Here is a 13,355-nt window from a genome sequence, read left to right on the forward strand (position 1 = left end):
TCCTATTAAAGGACACGAGAGTGCTCACTAAATCGACTCTGAGGAAATCGATTCTGTCACACCTGCTATTGATGGTGACAACAAACATCCTCTTTCATGCTTTGCCTGTTTTTAAAAGACATTAGAGGGAGCACCTTGTGGTGGTGGTGGGGAGGGTGGCGGTAACCTCTGACCTCCCAGCAGAGACAGTTAAAGAGGAAAGAAGAACAATAATCCAAGCAGAGGTCAAACAGGTGAAAAGAGAAAGGATCGAATTCCATCAAGGAACATTTGACCTTCATTCACTCATCACACTGGTCAAATTCAGACAGAAGAATTTACCAGTGAATATTTAAATGTTAAATGGATGAAACACTGAGAAAAACCTGCCAAAATCATCATAAATTACTCATTAGCTATAGATATTAAAGAGCCCTCCCACTAGATCCTCAGAGAACAATACAAAAAGGAAGAAGCCAAAAATAATCTGGAAAGAAACAAGATACATTTTACTTCACTGTGCACAATGGAAGACTCGGGTTGCAACTCCGCGGTGCTGTAATGTGGAATAAAATGTGAGAGTGTTGATTATTGGACTAAAGCAGAAAAGCAGGAGCCAGCCAGGAGTTGAATGTCTGGTCTGCCATCAGAACAAAAACAAGCATATAGAGTGTAGCTGTGCTGAGCTGGAAGCTGCTGTAGCCTTGACAGAGGTGGACAGGGTCACGAGACTGATGGTCAAGAGCATCCAACAATTTTGAGACGCTCCTGAGGATCAACAGTGCAGGAATAAATCATCTCACACTTTAGATGTACCACATTCAACATCATCATCATCATCATCATCATCATCATCATCATCATCATCATCACCACCATCATTTAAGAATGCACCATTGTTTGAAATACCAATAAAACTGGCATGCATTAATAGTGAAAATTATTATATTTATATAGCGGTTGGGACACAGAAAATGAATGAAAGCAGGTTATTCACCGCGCACCATGCATGCGAACGTGCAGAAACAGCCTTTCAGCTGGTTGGGCGACTTGTGTTTGGTGAATTCTGTGAAGGGCCACCATGTTACCCACCATGAGACAGATGTGAGTGTCTTTAAGTGCAGGTGAGGAGGGAGGAAAGGCATAATAAAAGCAGCCAGATGCAGCAGTGAAAGGATAAACAGCAGCTGTGGTGATGAGGAGGTGCGAAGAACGTGGGGATTCAGAGTGGTACCTGTCAAAGTCCCCGTTGCAAAGTGCACGCACTGGAATAGTGAAGGGCTGCCACACTGGATTTAATGTGTTCTTCACCACCTCTGTTTTATGGCAGATAGTAAACCTGGAGGAAAAGAAGCAGGCGGGAATTAACAGACTGGTATTTTTTAAGGGAGCTGACAACAACATCTGAATGGAAATGGAAAAAAGGGAACATGCAGCCAAGCTGGGAAGACAATGTGAGATCAGTCACTGGGAGAAGCAGAAACCAGGCGGAACCAGCTACACTGGGCTTTAGACATTCGAGGGTAATTGATTCTGCTCTCTATGGTGCTTAATTGTGGCTTTTTAAGCCTCTGTATTGACCACAGATGTGGAATACAGCGATTTAATTAAAAAATAACAACATCCCTTAAAGCAAAAACTCCAATAGTTCCTTGTGATGCTGGAACCGTTGATTACTTGTACTCCTCTAAGCGCCACTAGCCTAAAATCCCCGTCTTCTTTTGGCCACACAGGCATCTAATTTGCAAACCCCTCCTGTCACAACTGCAGGGAATCCATTTCCCTCCCAGTTATGTAGGAAAAGGGGGGGAAATCAGTGCAAAAGCTGGAAGACGACAAATGGAGGAATTGTTAGGCGCCGCATCGATGCGATGCAGCTGACGCTCCTGCATCGACGCGGTCTCTGGGGACACGCAACAACAGCCGGGTGAGGAGATGGCCGGCTGCTGCGCCTCCCTCTGAGAATTGCCTCTAAAACTGACGGCGTTGTCTATTCTGATGAGAAGTGTGTTTTTCTTTTTATATCCTGTCTCTCTGCCCACCGCAGTAATTGTATGCCTCGTTTGCTCTCCTGGAGTTACTTGCATATGAAAGTGTCATGGGGCACAGGAGGGGATCTTTCCTCCTTTATGCATGCCTCGTTAACCACCACGGCTCTCTTCTCATACTCTATACATTCTGAGGCTTTTAGCCATTTATAATTTCCGTTTGCAGCTTTATAGCCCCCCTTCATTATCCTTATGATCCCCATTTGTTCTTTTTATGTTATTGCAACCTTTATGATGGAGTATAATTCCTTTAAAACTGATTTTCAAGTGTCTCCCAGGACCCAATTTGTCCTTCTTATAGAAACACACCTTATTATATGAATATCTCTATGGTAACAATAAATGCAGCTGTACTTTTGGGTCCCGATCCCTTGTTCAGAGAAACGTCACCTCAAAACACCTGCATCTTAAGAGAAACTAATCAAGGCCGAGGACTCACGTTCCATCCTCGTTACTTCTGTAGAAGACCATGAAAGGATCTGACTTGCCGAAGAAGTCTTTCTTGTCCAGCTTGTTGGCACAGAACTGCAGGGTAGCGCTGTCCTGCAGGGGCATATAAAGAGATGCAGGTCAGTGTGGGAGGTAGATACCATAAGTAGGGGCTGGAGGGGAACCATGTGCTCCGCTTCGGCCCTTTTATGCCCATTTCTTCTCGTTTAATCTTTAAAAGCTGGGGGGAAGGAGCGGGGCCATGCGTTACATTAAAAGATGACGCCGCATGAGCAGCCGACGACCAGCTGAGGATGTGCCTTGAATCCACACAGATGCGGAGGAGGGACACAGGACTGTTGCTTTTTCTGTGCTGGGAACAGGGTATCTGTCACAAAATGACTGGAGAACCATTGTTCCGTAATTCAACGCTTTGTTCTCGCTAAAGACGATCCCTCCCTTGATTCACCACAAAGCAAGCAGCTGTTGTCTCTCCCCTTCTCCCTCCAGGAGCTGCAGACCGCCTCTGAATACACAGTTTTGACAAACAACAACTGGCAAATACAGATATTGTAATAAAACAAACCCCGCGCCAGCGCACTGCTGTGAGAGCGGACGGAGGGGAGCGTAATCTGTGGATTATCTTTCACTTGAGAAGAGGGACGCCCACTCGCACGCTTCTTCATTAGGACACCAGCAGGTGAGCTGTGTGGAGAAGGTGTTGGGTAGGAATGCTGTTACGAAGCATAAAAAACAAAGAGCTAAATTTAGAGGCTCTGCATAAAGAATTTGCCCGTAGCTTAGTAACATCAAGGATTGATGTGGAGGAATATGGGTTTTCCTCTTAAAAATATGACTAAATGCGTAAACAATGATGAACATGTACAAACTAGAACTGAATGATTTATATCTAATCAGACCTGATAAATAGTACTTTACACAGGTACTCTGCTGTTGGGGCTGATTAGCAGGATTATTTTAACTGAAAATGTATTTCTGACAAATTTGCATCATAATCATCAACAGAAATATGAATAAATATGACTGTAGTGATGCTGAAGATAGCTGAAGGAGCCCAAGTTCAGTTTGTTGAATTGTTTTGATGCTACATTTTTACTGATTCTATTTATGTAGTATTCCTTTGTACCTATAAACCCCTGGTATTCAACCAGATAAATAATGGACTGAGCTGTAACATGATCTTACTGACCTGCAGTGGCACCACAACCATCTCTTTACACCCTTTGTATTGTTTATGTTGAAGTTCGAGCTTTTGGGTTGGCCCTCCTGAATAAAACTATGAAAAAAGCCACATTTTATGTATCTTTGATTCATTTTGGACACCTGTAAACCTGATTATAAAATAGATCTGAAGGGCAGCATTCATCACCGTTGCTATGGCAGAAATTCTTTAAATGGGAGCAGAGGAAAGGAAACAGGGATGGAGCACAAAAAAACCTATTACAGCTGCAAGTCAAGTGGCCATAGAAGCTTTGGTTGTTGCTGTTGCTAATGTTAGAAAAATAAATTAGAATGTCGGTTCTCTTTCATGTTGATTTTTGTATATTTTCATTCAAATGTACAGCCTGACGCCCTCCACAATGGTCTAAAACCTTCCGAATGGAATCAAAACTGTGGCTCTACAGGGGTGGAAATTCAGGCTCCTGAAACTCCTACAAGATAGAGGTCTCTCTCTCTCTCTCTCTCTCTCTCTCTCTCACACACACACACACACACACACACACATGCACACACAATTCTATTTTTTTTATAGACATAATATATTACCCAGTTCCTTACCTGAACCCTAACCATTCCGACTAACTCTCTCTCTGACACTAACCTAAACTCAATCTTAACAATCTTAAAACCAGGTCTTAACCTTTAACAATCCTTTGAAGTTGTGGCACCCAGCAAAATGGCCCCACTTTGCCTACATGACCCCATTGCTAGTGGAATGGGATTTTGGTACTCAGTATGTAGTAAATGTGAGGACCGACACACTGAGAACTCATCCCTCCTGTGACAGACACTCTTTTATCCTCCCCTGAGGGTGTCAGTCTCTGTTTCCAGGATCCCCCCTCTCTTTAATAACTGGTTCTCCAATTCTCTCCATTTTAGCAACTGGCGGCTGATCACAGGCCTTTCCAGAGAATATGTGTCACTGCTACAGAGGCTTAATGAGGTGAGAACAAATCCATATTTGGTGCCCCCCAACAAATTCCATACATAACTATACAGTCCGCGCCTGGTAGTTCTGCATATATTTGCTGCCCTGCTCCCCCACAGGCGCCTCATTGAAAACCAAAACTCGTGATTGCTTTGGGAGGCAGCAGAAAACAAACGGTCTTCTAAATTCCCCTGAAGAAATCCTTAGATAAATTATCTATATACAGTACAATAAATACAAAGCTCCTGGGTTGAGGGTGGTGCATTAGTTGCTTTAATACATGTTGGTTAATTGGGGAGAGGTCCAGGAACTCAGACAATTACAGCCAAGAAAAATTGCCCACACGTTCCCGGATTCCTGCCTTACTTTTGGGACGCTGCAGCAATAAACCCAAACCACCGAACCAAACAACTGGGCTCAGTTTATTTTACGGAAGAGTCTTCCACCTGTTTGCCATCCTGTCTCCAAACCTCTCACAACATGTTGGATGAATAAATCAAGTTGGAAGTAGTTTACAGCAGCCTCTGCCGCGGTGCAGCGAGGAGCCTCGGCTTATCTTTGCCACACGAGCTGCAGCTAATCTGTGAAACACGGTGGATCCATTACGCCACGTTCAGATGCTGTTGTCGAGGCCGGGGGCCCGACACTGGCCAGGCCTGCTGCCACTAATGATAACTTAACGGCCTTTTAATGTTGGCACTTGCACCTTGGTTGTGGCAGCGTGCCGAGCTGTAAATCTGCAAAAGGATGTGCGTGAGGTTGTGTGTGAGTCAGTTATGCTAACACGTACTGTAGGTCTATTTTTCGGTACAGTATGGATCCAGACATAAAGCCAGTGTGTTATGGTGCACGCCGAGACGCTGTTCAACATGCGTTTCCTTCAGAACAAATCCAGCCAGCCCCAACTGTGAAGGGACATATATATTTAACCCTGAGAACACAAACATATTTGACTAAACCCTCCCGCGGAGAAGACTGTCACTGTTTCACTCTTTGAAACACTCCGTCACCTCAATTCTTCTGGGCGTTTATTTCAATCCTGGGATGACTGACAAACCATCAAAAGTTGTCAGAGAAACATGTGGGGGATCATCTGTGTGTGTGTGTGTGTGTGTGTGTGATAGGAACTGTAGATTGACTGACGGGCTCCTCGTCACTCAAAGTTCTATTTGAGGAGACTTTGTCCCGTGTTGAACGTGTGCAACAGGAGGAAATTACTCACTCGACAGTTACTCAGCTCCTCTGCAGACAGAACGATGGTGCCACATTTCTTCCCTGGAATCCCTCTGTGGAGCAAAAAATAGAAAACAAAAGTTTCAGAAGACGGAAAAAGTCGGTTTCTGGCTCTGAACTTTTCCTTCTTCTTTGTCTTCTTTTCAAGAACTTGTCTCTGTGGCCTGTTTTAACAACTTTGTGTCTGTAGATAAAAAGCTATAAATAATAATTAGTAAAACTACGTTTTATCCCTTCAGCCATCCATGTAAGCAAACCCTTATTTACTCTCTAGTCTACAGTGAAACGATAAGTGATGGTTACACAACGATGATTGTTGTTGAATGTTCATTAATAGATAATTACATTCTAATCATAATTATGCTCGTTAGCATTTCAGAACGAGGCCCCTATTTCCTCTGAGGGAACTGCTTGTTTTATTTCAGTCCGTCACATTAGCTGAAAAGGGCTGAACAAAGATGGAGGATTATACAGTTTTTCCAACCGACATTTCTGGTCGAATGTAGCTTTGTGAGGTCAGCTGATGAAAATGGTCTCCACTTAAGTGGGTTTTGTGGGCCGTGAGCCGACGGAGACCTTTGATCGCACAGTGAAAGCTTCCATCGATGTTCAGGTGGAAGAAAAAAACATCCAGTGTGTTTTGTCACTTAGTCGCACGTCATATCTGGCTGAAAAATAGAGCTTTTTACACACCAAGAGGACCATCTCACCTCTCTTTCTTCACCTCCTGTAACCAAATCAATATGTCCCAGGAACAATCATTATCTTAAAGTAACTTGATGACAAGCTGTGGCTGAACTGTAGCTGGCAGAGAAATCCTGTAGCTACCATGAAACAACACGGTAGCCTCAGAAACAGGCTTTTAGCAACAGCCCTGCAGAGCTCGTTCGTTATTTGGCTGCTAAATGCTGCACAGGAAGGCTTTACACACATTTTATGCTGATGAGAAACATGTTTCTGAGCCATAAATGTTGGTTTATATTCATCTGCTTTGTTTGTGTCATTTCATCTTTTTCTTTTAAATCTAGCTTACATTTAGTGTACATACAACACAAACGTGGTGACAGGAGGGTTCCGTTTCAATGTTTAAGCATCTATTTTCTCTAAATTATTATTTATAATTCTGCTGACGACCAACACAGAGTACAACATCTGTTTTCTTGTTGAATATGATCCGCCCGTCAGTGGGGAAAGAGGGTGTGCCGTGAACGAATCTCAATTTTTGCTCATTTACATTAAGAGCAGCACATGATGCCACCCAGGCTGCAGTTGGAATTTCATAACCTTATGTGAGAGCAGTAAGGATGAAAAACCTCCAGACTGCTGTTCCTACAAACCACCTCAGAAGTTGTTTGTGCTGCAAGTTTGACCTCGAGAGCAAAATAGAGATCCACTGCAAAAGTGCAGTACTTTGTAAATCAGCTGAAAAAATTATAAGCTTAAATAACTCTTCATATTTTGCAGTAGAATGGAAATTTATTACACGTGTTTCGCACAGTTGACAATGTTCAGGATTAATATGAACAATGAAGCAGAGTGGAAAATGAAAAACTAGTGACACAAAGATCTTCTCAGGAGTGAGCTCCATAATACAGACAATAAAAAAAGTAATTAACCTTTTACAAAAGGTCCCTCAAGAAAACTTGCAAATAGAAAAAGTCAGTCTGTTATCATCAGTCACGGCACACATGAGTAATTGTCTGTGAAGACACAAGAAGGGCCGTTAAACTTATTTTTAATGCTTCACTAGTGAGCTCACACTCGGGTGGAAAAGGGTGAATCTGACCACCAGGTGGAGGTGGTGGAGGTGGTGATGGTGGTGGAGGAGGTGGTGGTGATGGTGGAGGAGGTGGTGGTGATGGTGGAGGAGGTGGTGGTGGAGGAGGAGGTGGAGATGATGGTGGAGGAGGTGGTGGTGATGGTGGAGGAGGTGGAGATGATGGTGGAGGAGGTGGAGATGGTGGTGGAGGTGATGGTGATGTTGTGGTGGAGGTGGTGGTTGTGGTGGAGGTGGTCGTGATAGTGGTGTTGGAGGAGGTGGAGGAGGTGCGGGTGGTGCAGGAGGTGGAGGTGGTCAGGGCTCCTTTTCAGTTACCAAGAAATGGTCGAAATGGAAGAATCACATGTCTGGTGAATAAGCTGTTGCAGTCTTTCAAAACAAAGAATCTCCATTTAATTTCGCCAGTGTTCAGACCCACAGCTGCTCTTCTGTGGATTCCGATTGCAGACGACATGTTTGTCTATCAAGGATGCGACTCTGCGCTCTCCCGCAGAAGGACCAAAATGAGAAAATTTCTATTTCTTTGTCTGAGAGGAGTCACAGTGGTGCATGCATAATATAGCTCATCCATTAACAAAATGCTTCAAAGAGCCGCAGAGCACACACAGACGCGCTTTTGAATCTCCAACAGTCAACAAAGGTGGTGCGCACGCACGCACACACGTGCACAAACCATGAAACACTGATGTATTATTGCTAATAAGAGTATTTAATCATCGAAGAGATCCTAGCATAAACAGGTCCGTAGATATATTTCCAGACCACGTGGGTAATGGTGGTGGGATTCAGTAATTACAGTAATCTTCAGAGAGTCAAGATCAAAGCAAAAACATCCACGCATCTGTGAATAGATTAACTAACTTTAAGGAGAAATATGGCAGAAAAGAGCAAAACTCTTTAACTACTGAAGGAGGAAAAAAACCCACTTTGCTTCCAGAATCCAAATAGACCTCATTTATATTTCAAAACACTTTAAATCTAAGACGTGCACACAGATGTGTTCTACTGACTCGACCTTCTAGCCATGTGATAAAAGGCTGGCGTGTCCCAAATCAGGCTGTCATCTTTGGAGTGTCTGCTCAGCGTACATCAAACACGACCCTTTTTCATGTAGGTCCAGAGTCTTGGGTCACTGCTGCCATCTGCCAATCCTCTGTTCTGCCGGCAAATTCATTTACCTGCACGTGCACACAGGCGCAGAGGTTTGAGGGGGGGCGGACAGCAGATTGCCATCTCCTAATTGCTTCATTCAAACGACCGTGTGACGTGGTTCATCATTTATGCGGAAATTAAGAATCACATTATCGGTGGCAATCCAGAGGAGACCAGATGTGCGTCATCGACAGTGAGCCTCTGTACACAACCACCTGAATTCAGACATGATTCAAATCTCCTGTGATTTCCCACTATATGAATTAGACCTCCAACTCGTCTGGAATAGATTTTGATCATTATTTCTACCGGAGACTTTCAAATGGAAGTTTTTCATTTCCATTTATCATCTGGCCTCTTTTTCACCCTCTTGACTCCTCTAAGATTCACTATGTGCAATATTTCCGTTACTCTCAGTTTACTATGGTCTAAAATACCAGGGCAAATTCTGCAATGCTAGTACAACACACCTAAGGGGACAGGAAGGCCCTGCTCACAGGGTGGAGGGTGGAACTGGGTGGAATCTACAGTAGAAATGACAATCTGTCACACTTTTTCAGGTCTAAAATAGCCTTCAGCCATGATTTCACATCTCTGTCTGCCTGTAAAGGCAAGTGATGCTAAATGGCGACACCAGGCTGATAACCTACTTACGTCCACCATGCTTGTTTTAACATATCAGCATGATATACTGTAATTGTGCCTTATGCGCCATAAAACTATAAACCAAAATGTTTACACTATATCATAGTGCGGCACAAATTTCATCCCAGCTGCTCACAAGGATGCTGGAAATGAAAACTTTAAATCTCCTCCTGATGCCAGAGGAGAAAGTCTGGGCACTGCTCATGTCATTAGGAAGAACTTTCTGAGGATGATGAATTCAAACCCAAACTGTCTTATTAATAATTTACAAGCATCTCAATGGACAAAGTCATTGTTTCCTGACCAACACATGTTATCTTACACCATTTAGATTAAAATATATGCGGAGCATGGCTATCAGGATAGTTTCCCTTAAAAGGCTTAAATACACTTGTAAGAATGTGGCTGCATCTGATCAAAGTGCCACCGTGCGCTATCAGGCTTCTACAATGTGAACGTGTGCTGGATCACCTCCAGAGGAGCACTCTACCAGTGTTTTCTAAAGAAAGAATAGCCCTCCATCGATTCGCCCTGTACAAACCAGACTGGAGAACTCGGCGGTCATTAGGAGGAGGAAGAAGGACAAAAGGTTGTCAAATCAAATAAGTCAAAGGGCAGAGTGGCCGAGCTAGCAAAAGTCAAGGTGTGCGGGGGTTTTCCTATTAAGGGAAAGCCTGTAATGCAAATAGAGAGTATGTTTGCTCATAAATGCCATTTCCTTCTCTTCTGGTGATGCAGAGTGAGACAGCAATGACACCAATTAGCAAAGTCTTGGCCATCCCTGTTTTCATCTCATTTACCCCCATTCGGACTAATGAACTGAAAAGGAATTACCGCGAGGATTTACTTTAAATTCACTTAGAATTAGCATATGCAACAAGCAGTAAGTAACTGATGGAATGCAGCATTTGGGAATTACCAAAGCAACTCTTGACAAAGAGTGCAGCAGACAGCCATTTTGTTGTTTTATGCAGCGTTTTACACAATTGCGCATTTTATGCAGTGAAAAATGAAGGATAAATTGTTCTTTCCCTTTGGTTCGTCGGCAAACACGGGCACCCAAACGCAGGACAGCGTGCACTGAAGCAGCACGTCTCCAGCACAATTACTGACTTCACCAACTGAAAGTTACAATAACACACGATTTCACCGCCTTAAGGACAACGAGCTGACAAAGGCAGTCATCTGAGACATGCCCCTCTCCTATTACCCACAGACGCCTCTGCACAGCCTCAGCCACTCAAGACCTCATTTGACTTTATTACAGCGGCCAACAGAGACGACGGCATTAATCACACGGAAGAGGGACGGAGCGAAGAGCTTCCCTGTAAAGTCAGGAAACGGTCGGAGGTGGCAGCAGTGGCGTGCCTCTCATCAGCTTCCTCTGCTCTTCCTCCCACGTCATCTGAGAAATAGATGCTTGCTCATAGTATGCTTGTGATAAATATGACATTTCATCTATGGTTTAAACTTTAAAAGTAAAAACAAATAAAAGGAAATGTAATTATTATTAAGTAAAGTAAAGGAAGTCTATTTAAAGTGAGGGCAAATTGCAGGGAACACCAAAACTACTTGACAGTTAGCATCACTTGTTTTATCTGACCTCTTACTGACAAGATGAAACAACCCCCCTATTCTTCCTTGGAAACAGCACAATAACACCATTGGTATTTAACACACCAACACTGACAGCAAAGTTTGCACGGCTTGGTTTTTCTCTGACAGCTGTGTTAAATTTCCAGGTCTAAAATAACTTTCATACATTAATTCTTGCTTGAAGTGGTTCAGTTTCTCTGTACGTCTGAGTACAACGTAACTTAATAAAACAGTCAATTGTATTCACAGCCTTGTTAATTTAGTGCAGGAAACCTCCTCTGTCGGGTTGATGGATAGTTCCAATTGGAACCACAATGATAAAAAAAGGTTCTTTTTTTTAACAGACGGCTCGCTCTCGGAGAGGCAACCATGGTCAACGGTTGCCTGCAGACAGACGAATGAGCCTTGCTCCGATATATTAGACACAAGGTGACAATTATGACTGAGTTTTCCCAGGATAAATCTTATTTTAAATGTGTTTCAAATGATGTTGCGGATGAAAAAAGAGCTGTGGACCGAGCACTTTTTAAACCTGCAGGTACGTACAGTATAGCTCTCTAAATGGGACCATGTTTGTGGGGGCTGAACCTCTTTTGTTAAAATGTGATTTGGCCTTAGCAGCTTGATGTGTGTGTGTTTGTAATGTGGGAGGAAACCAGAGCAATCCTCCACAGAAATGAGGAGAACACTTCCCGACCTAAGACGCCGAGCCTGGGATCAAACTAAGAACCTTGAGGGGACAGAGCTAGCACCTGGGACTGCTGGGATAGGCTCCATGGTGCCCATGTTCCAGTATGAGACCGGGTTTAGGATTGCAGTAGTGGGTTTGAGACGGGGAGGATTAAACGTGTGTTTGAGTTGTGACCAAAAGACTGAAGTCACAGGAAGAATTCAGATTTTTGGACTCTTTGGTTGGTCGAGAATGCAGAGATCTTAAAGACTGTGGGGCAAGAAATACAGCTGAGATGATGGAAGCATCTGGCCAGGATGCTTCTCTGTGCAGGAAGATTAAAAATGGCTCCAATGAATCCACTTTGAATGCTTCACCCTGATTAATTGCTGATCAGGCGCAACTATTTCAAACTGATTAAGTTGCACATGTGGCTGCAGACTCAAACAGCTATTTGTCTTACATTTTTATAGCAAGTTTGTTTTAAAAAAAATTATGTTATAAATACATTAAATGTCACAGCTGTGCTACAACCCCTCCCAAATTATACTGTGGTATTAACAGTGTAATAGCTCATACAAATTATGTAATAACTTGTGACTTTTTTTGCTCATTTACATTGAAACTAAAGTCTATCAGCAGCAGTATTTATCATACAGCTGCTGGAAGGCAGACAGGCAGCCACACACAAAGAAAGACACTGGAGAAAGAGGCTGGGCCCCGTCGAAAAGTAATTACAGTCCTGGCCATAACTCTTTTCTGACCACCAACATCCCCCGAAGGAAATAAGTCTTCATCATATTTATTGTATGATCTCTCTCTTGAAGGAAACCAGCTGCTCAAAACTGATATTAGTCTTATGACAGTAACCCAGGCCACTGTGCAGGCTTCCCCGGGGGACAATGCCGTGCCGGTGGCTCCAATGGAATGCTTTCTAATCTGGGAAGGAGTCAAGAGTGTGTGTATGTGTGCGTGTGTGTGTGAGGGAGATATAGAGGTGAGGGAGCGATATACAACAGAATAAAACAAAGACAGAGAGGTGAATGAATCGTGTTTGGGAGCTATGAATAGGCGCTCTGAAAGGCCGAACACAAATCTGATGTCTCTGATGAGTTTGTGTGTTACGCGTGTGTCCTTCTGCGCACATATTAGCCGGCAGACGTCTCTTTGTGTTGCCATTGGAGAGGCTTGATATATCGGTCTGTGTTAGAGAAAGAGGGAAGCAGTAAGGGAGGCAGGGTGACAGCTTTATCAGTCTGGCGTTCCAGCAGACCTCCATTAGAGGCCAGAGGATTGATATCCAAAGGTGTGTGTGTGTGTGTGTGTGTGTGTGTGTTTGTGTGCAGTATGGGGGCATTATTGGAGCAAAATAACTTTTAAATATAGAAATCGATACATTTCTATATGTGTATATCTCCGCAACTGTGTTGTGGGATCTGTAAATTTGTTAGTTTGCGCATTTATTGAGGTTTCAAGTGTGTCCAATGATGTCATCATGCAGCATCTAGTTTTAAGTGAGAAACATTCACTTAGCCACTTTTCACTGTTTGTTAAGATTGTTGTCTGTTGTAAATAAACGCTTTGGTCGGAGCTTCTCTCTTCACTCCAGTTGATAGTTTTCCTCACCGCTCTCTTAGCCTAATGACGGGTTTC

The 13,355-nt window shown here is 43.4% G+C and overlaps 1 protein-coding gene across 2 annotated transcripts in view; it reads right to left on the bottom strand.

The window, feature by feature from the left end:
- The window catches only part of cpne5b (copine Vb), a 58,309-nt gene that overhangs the window by 19,330 nt on the left and 25,624 nt on the right, over nucleotides 1-13,355 (bottom strand). For both annotated transcript variants that reach the window (XM_057029867.1, XM_057029868.1), the window contains 3 exons: nucleotides 5,849-5,912; nucleotides 2,467-2,570; nucleotides 1,214-1,318 (listed from right to left, as the gene is read on the bottom strand). In XM_057029867.1, coding sequence (XP_056885847.1) covers nucleotides 1,214-1,318; nucleotides 2,467-2,570; nucleotides 5,849-5,912 — 273 coding nt within the window. The remainder of the gene's footprint in view (nucleotides 1-1,213; nucleotides 1,319-2,466; nucleotides 2,571-5,848; nucleotides 5,913-13,355) is intronic.

The sequence above is a fragment of the Takifugu flavidus genome, chromosome 4 (genome assembly GCF_003711565.1).
Source record: "Takifugu flavidus isolate HTHZ2018 chromosome 4, ASM371156v2, whole genome shotgun sequence".
In the NCBI taxonomy this organism is placed as follows: domain Eukaryota; kingdom Metazoa; phylum Chordata; class Actinopteri; order Tetraodontiformes; family Tetraodontidae; genus Takifugu; species Takifugu flavidus.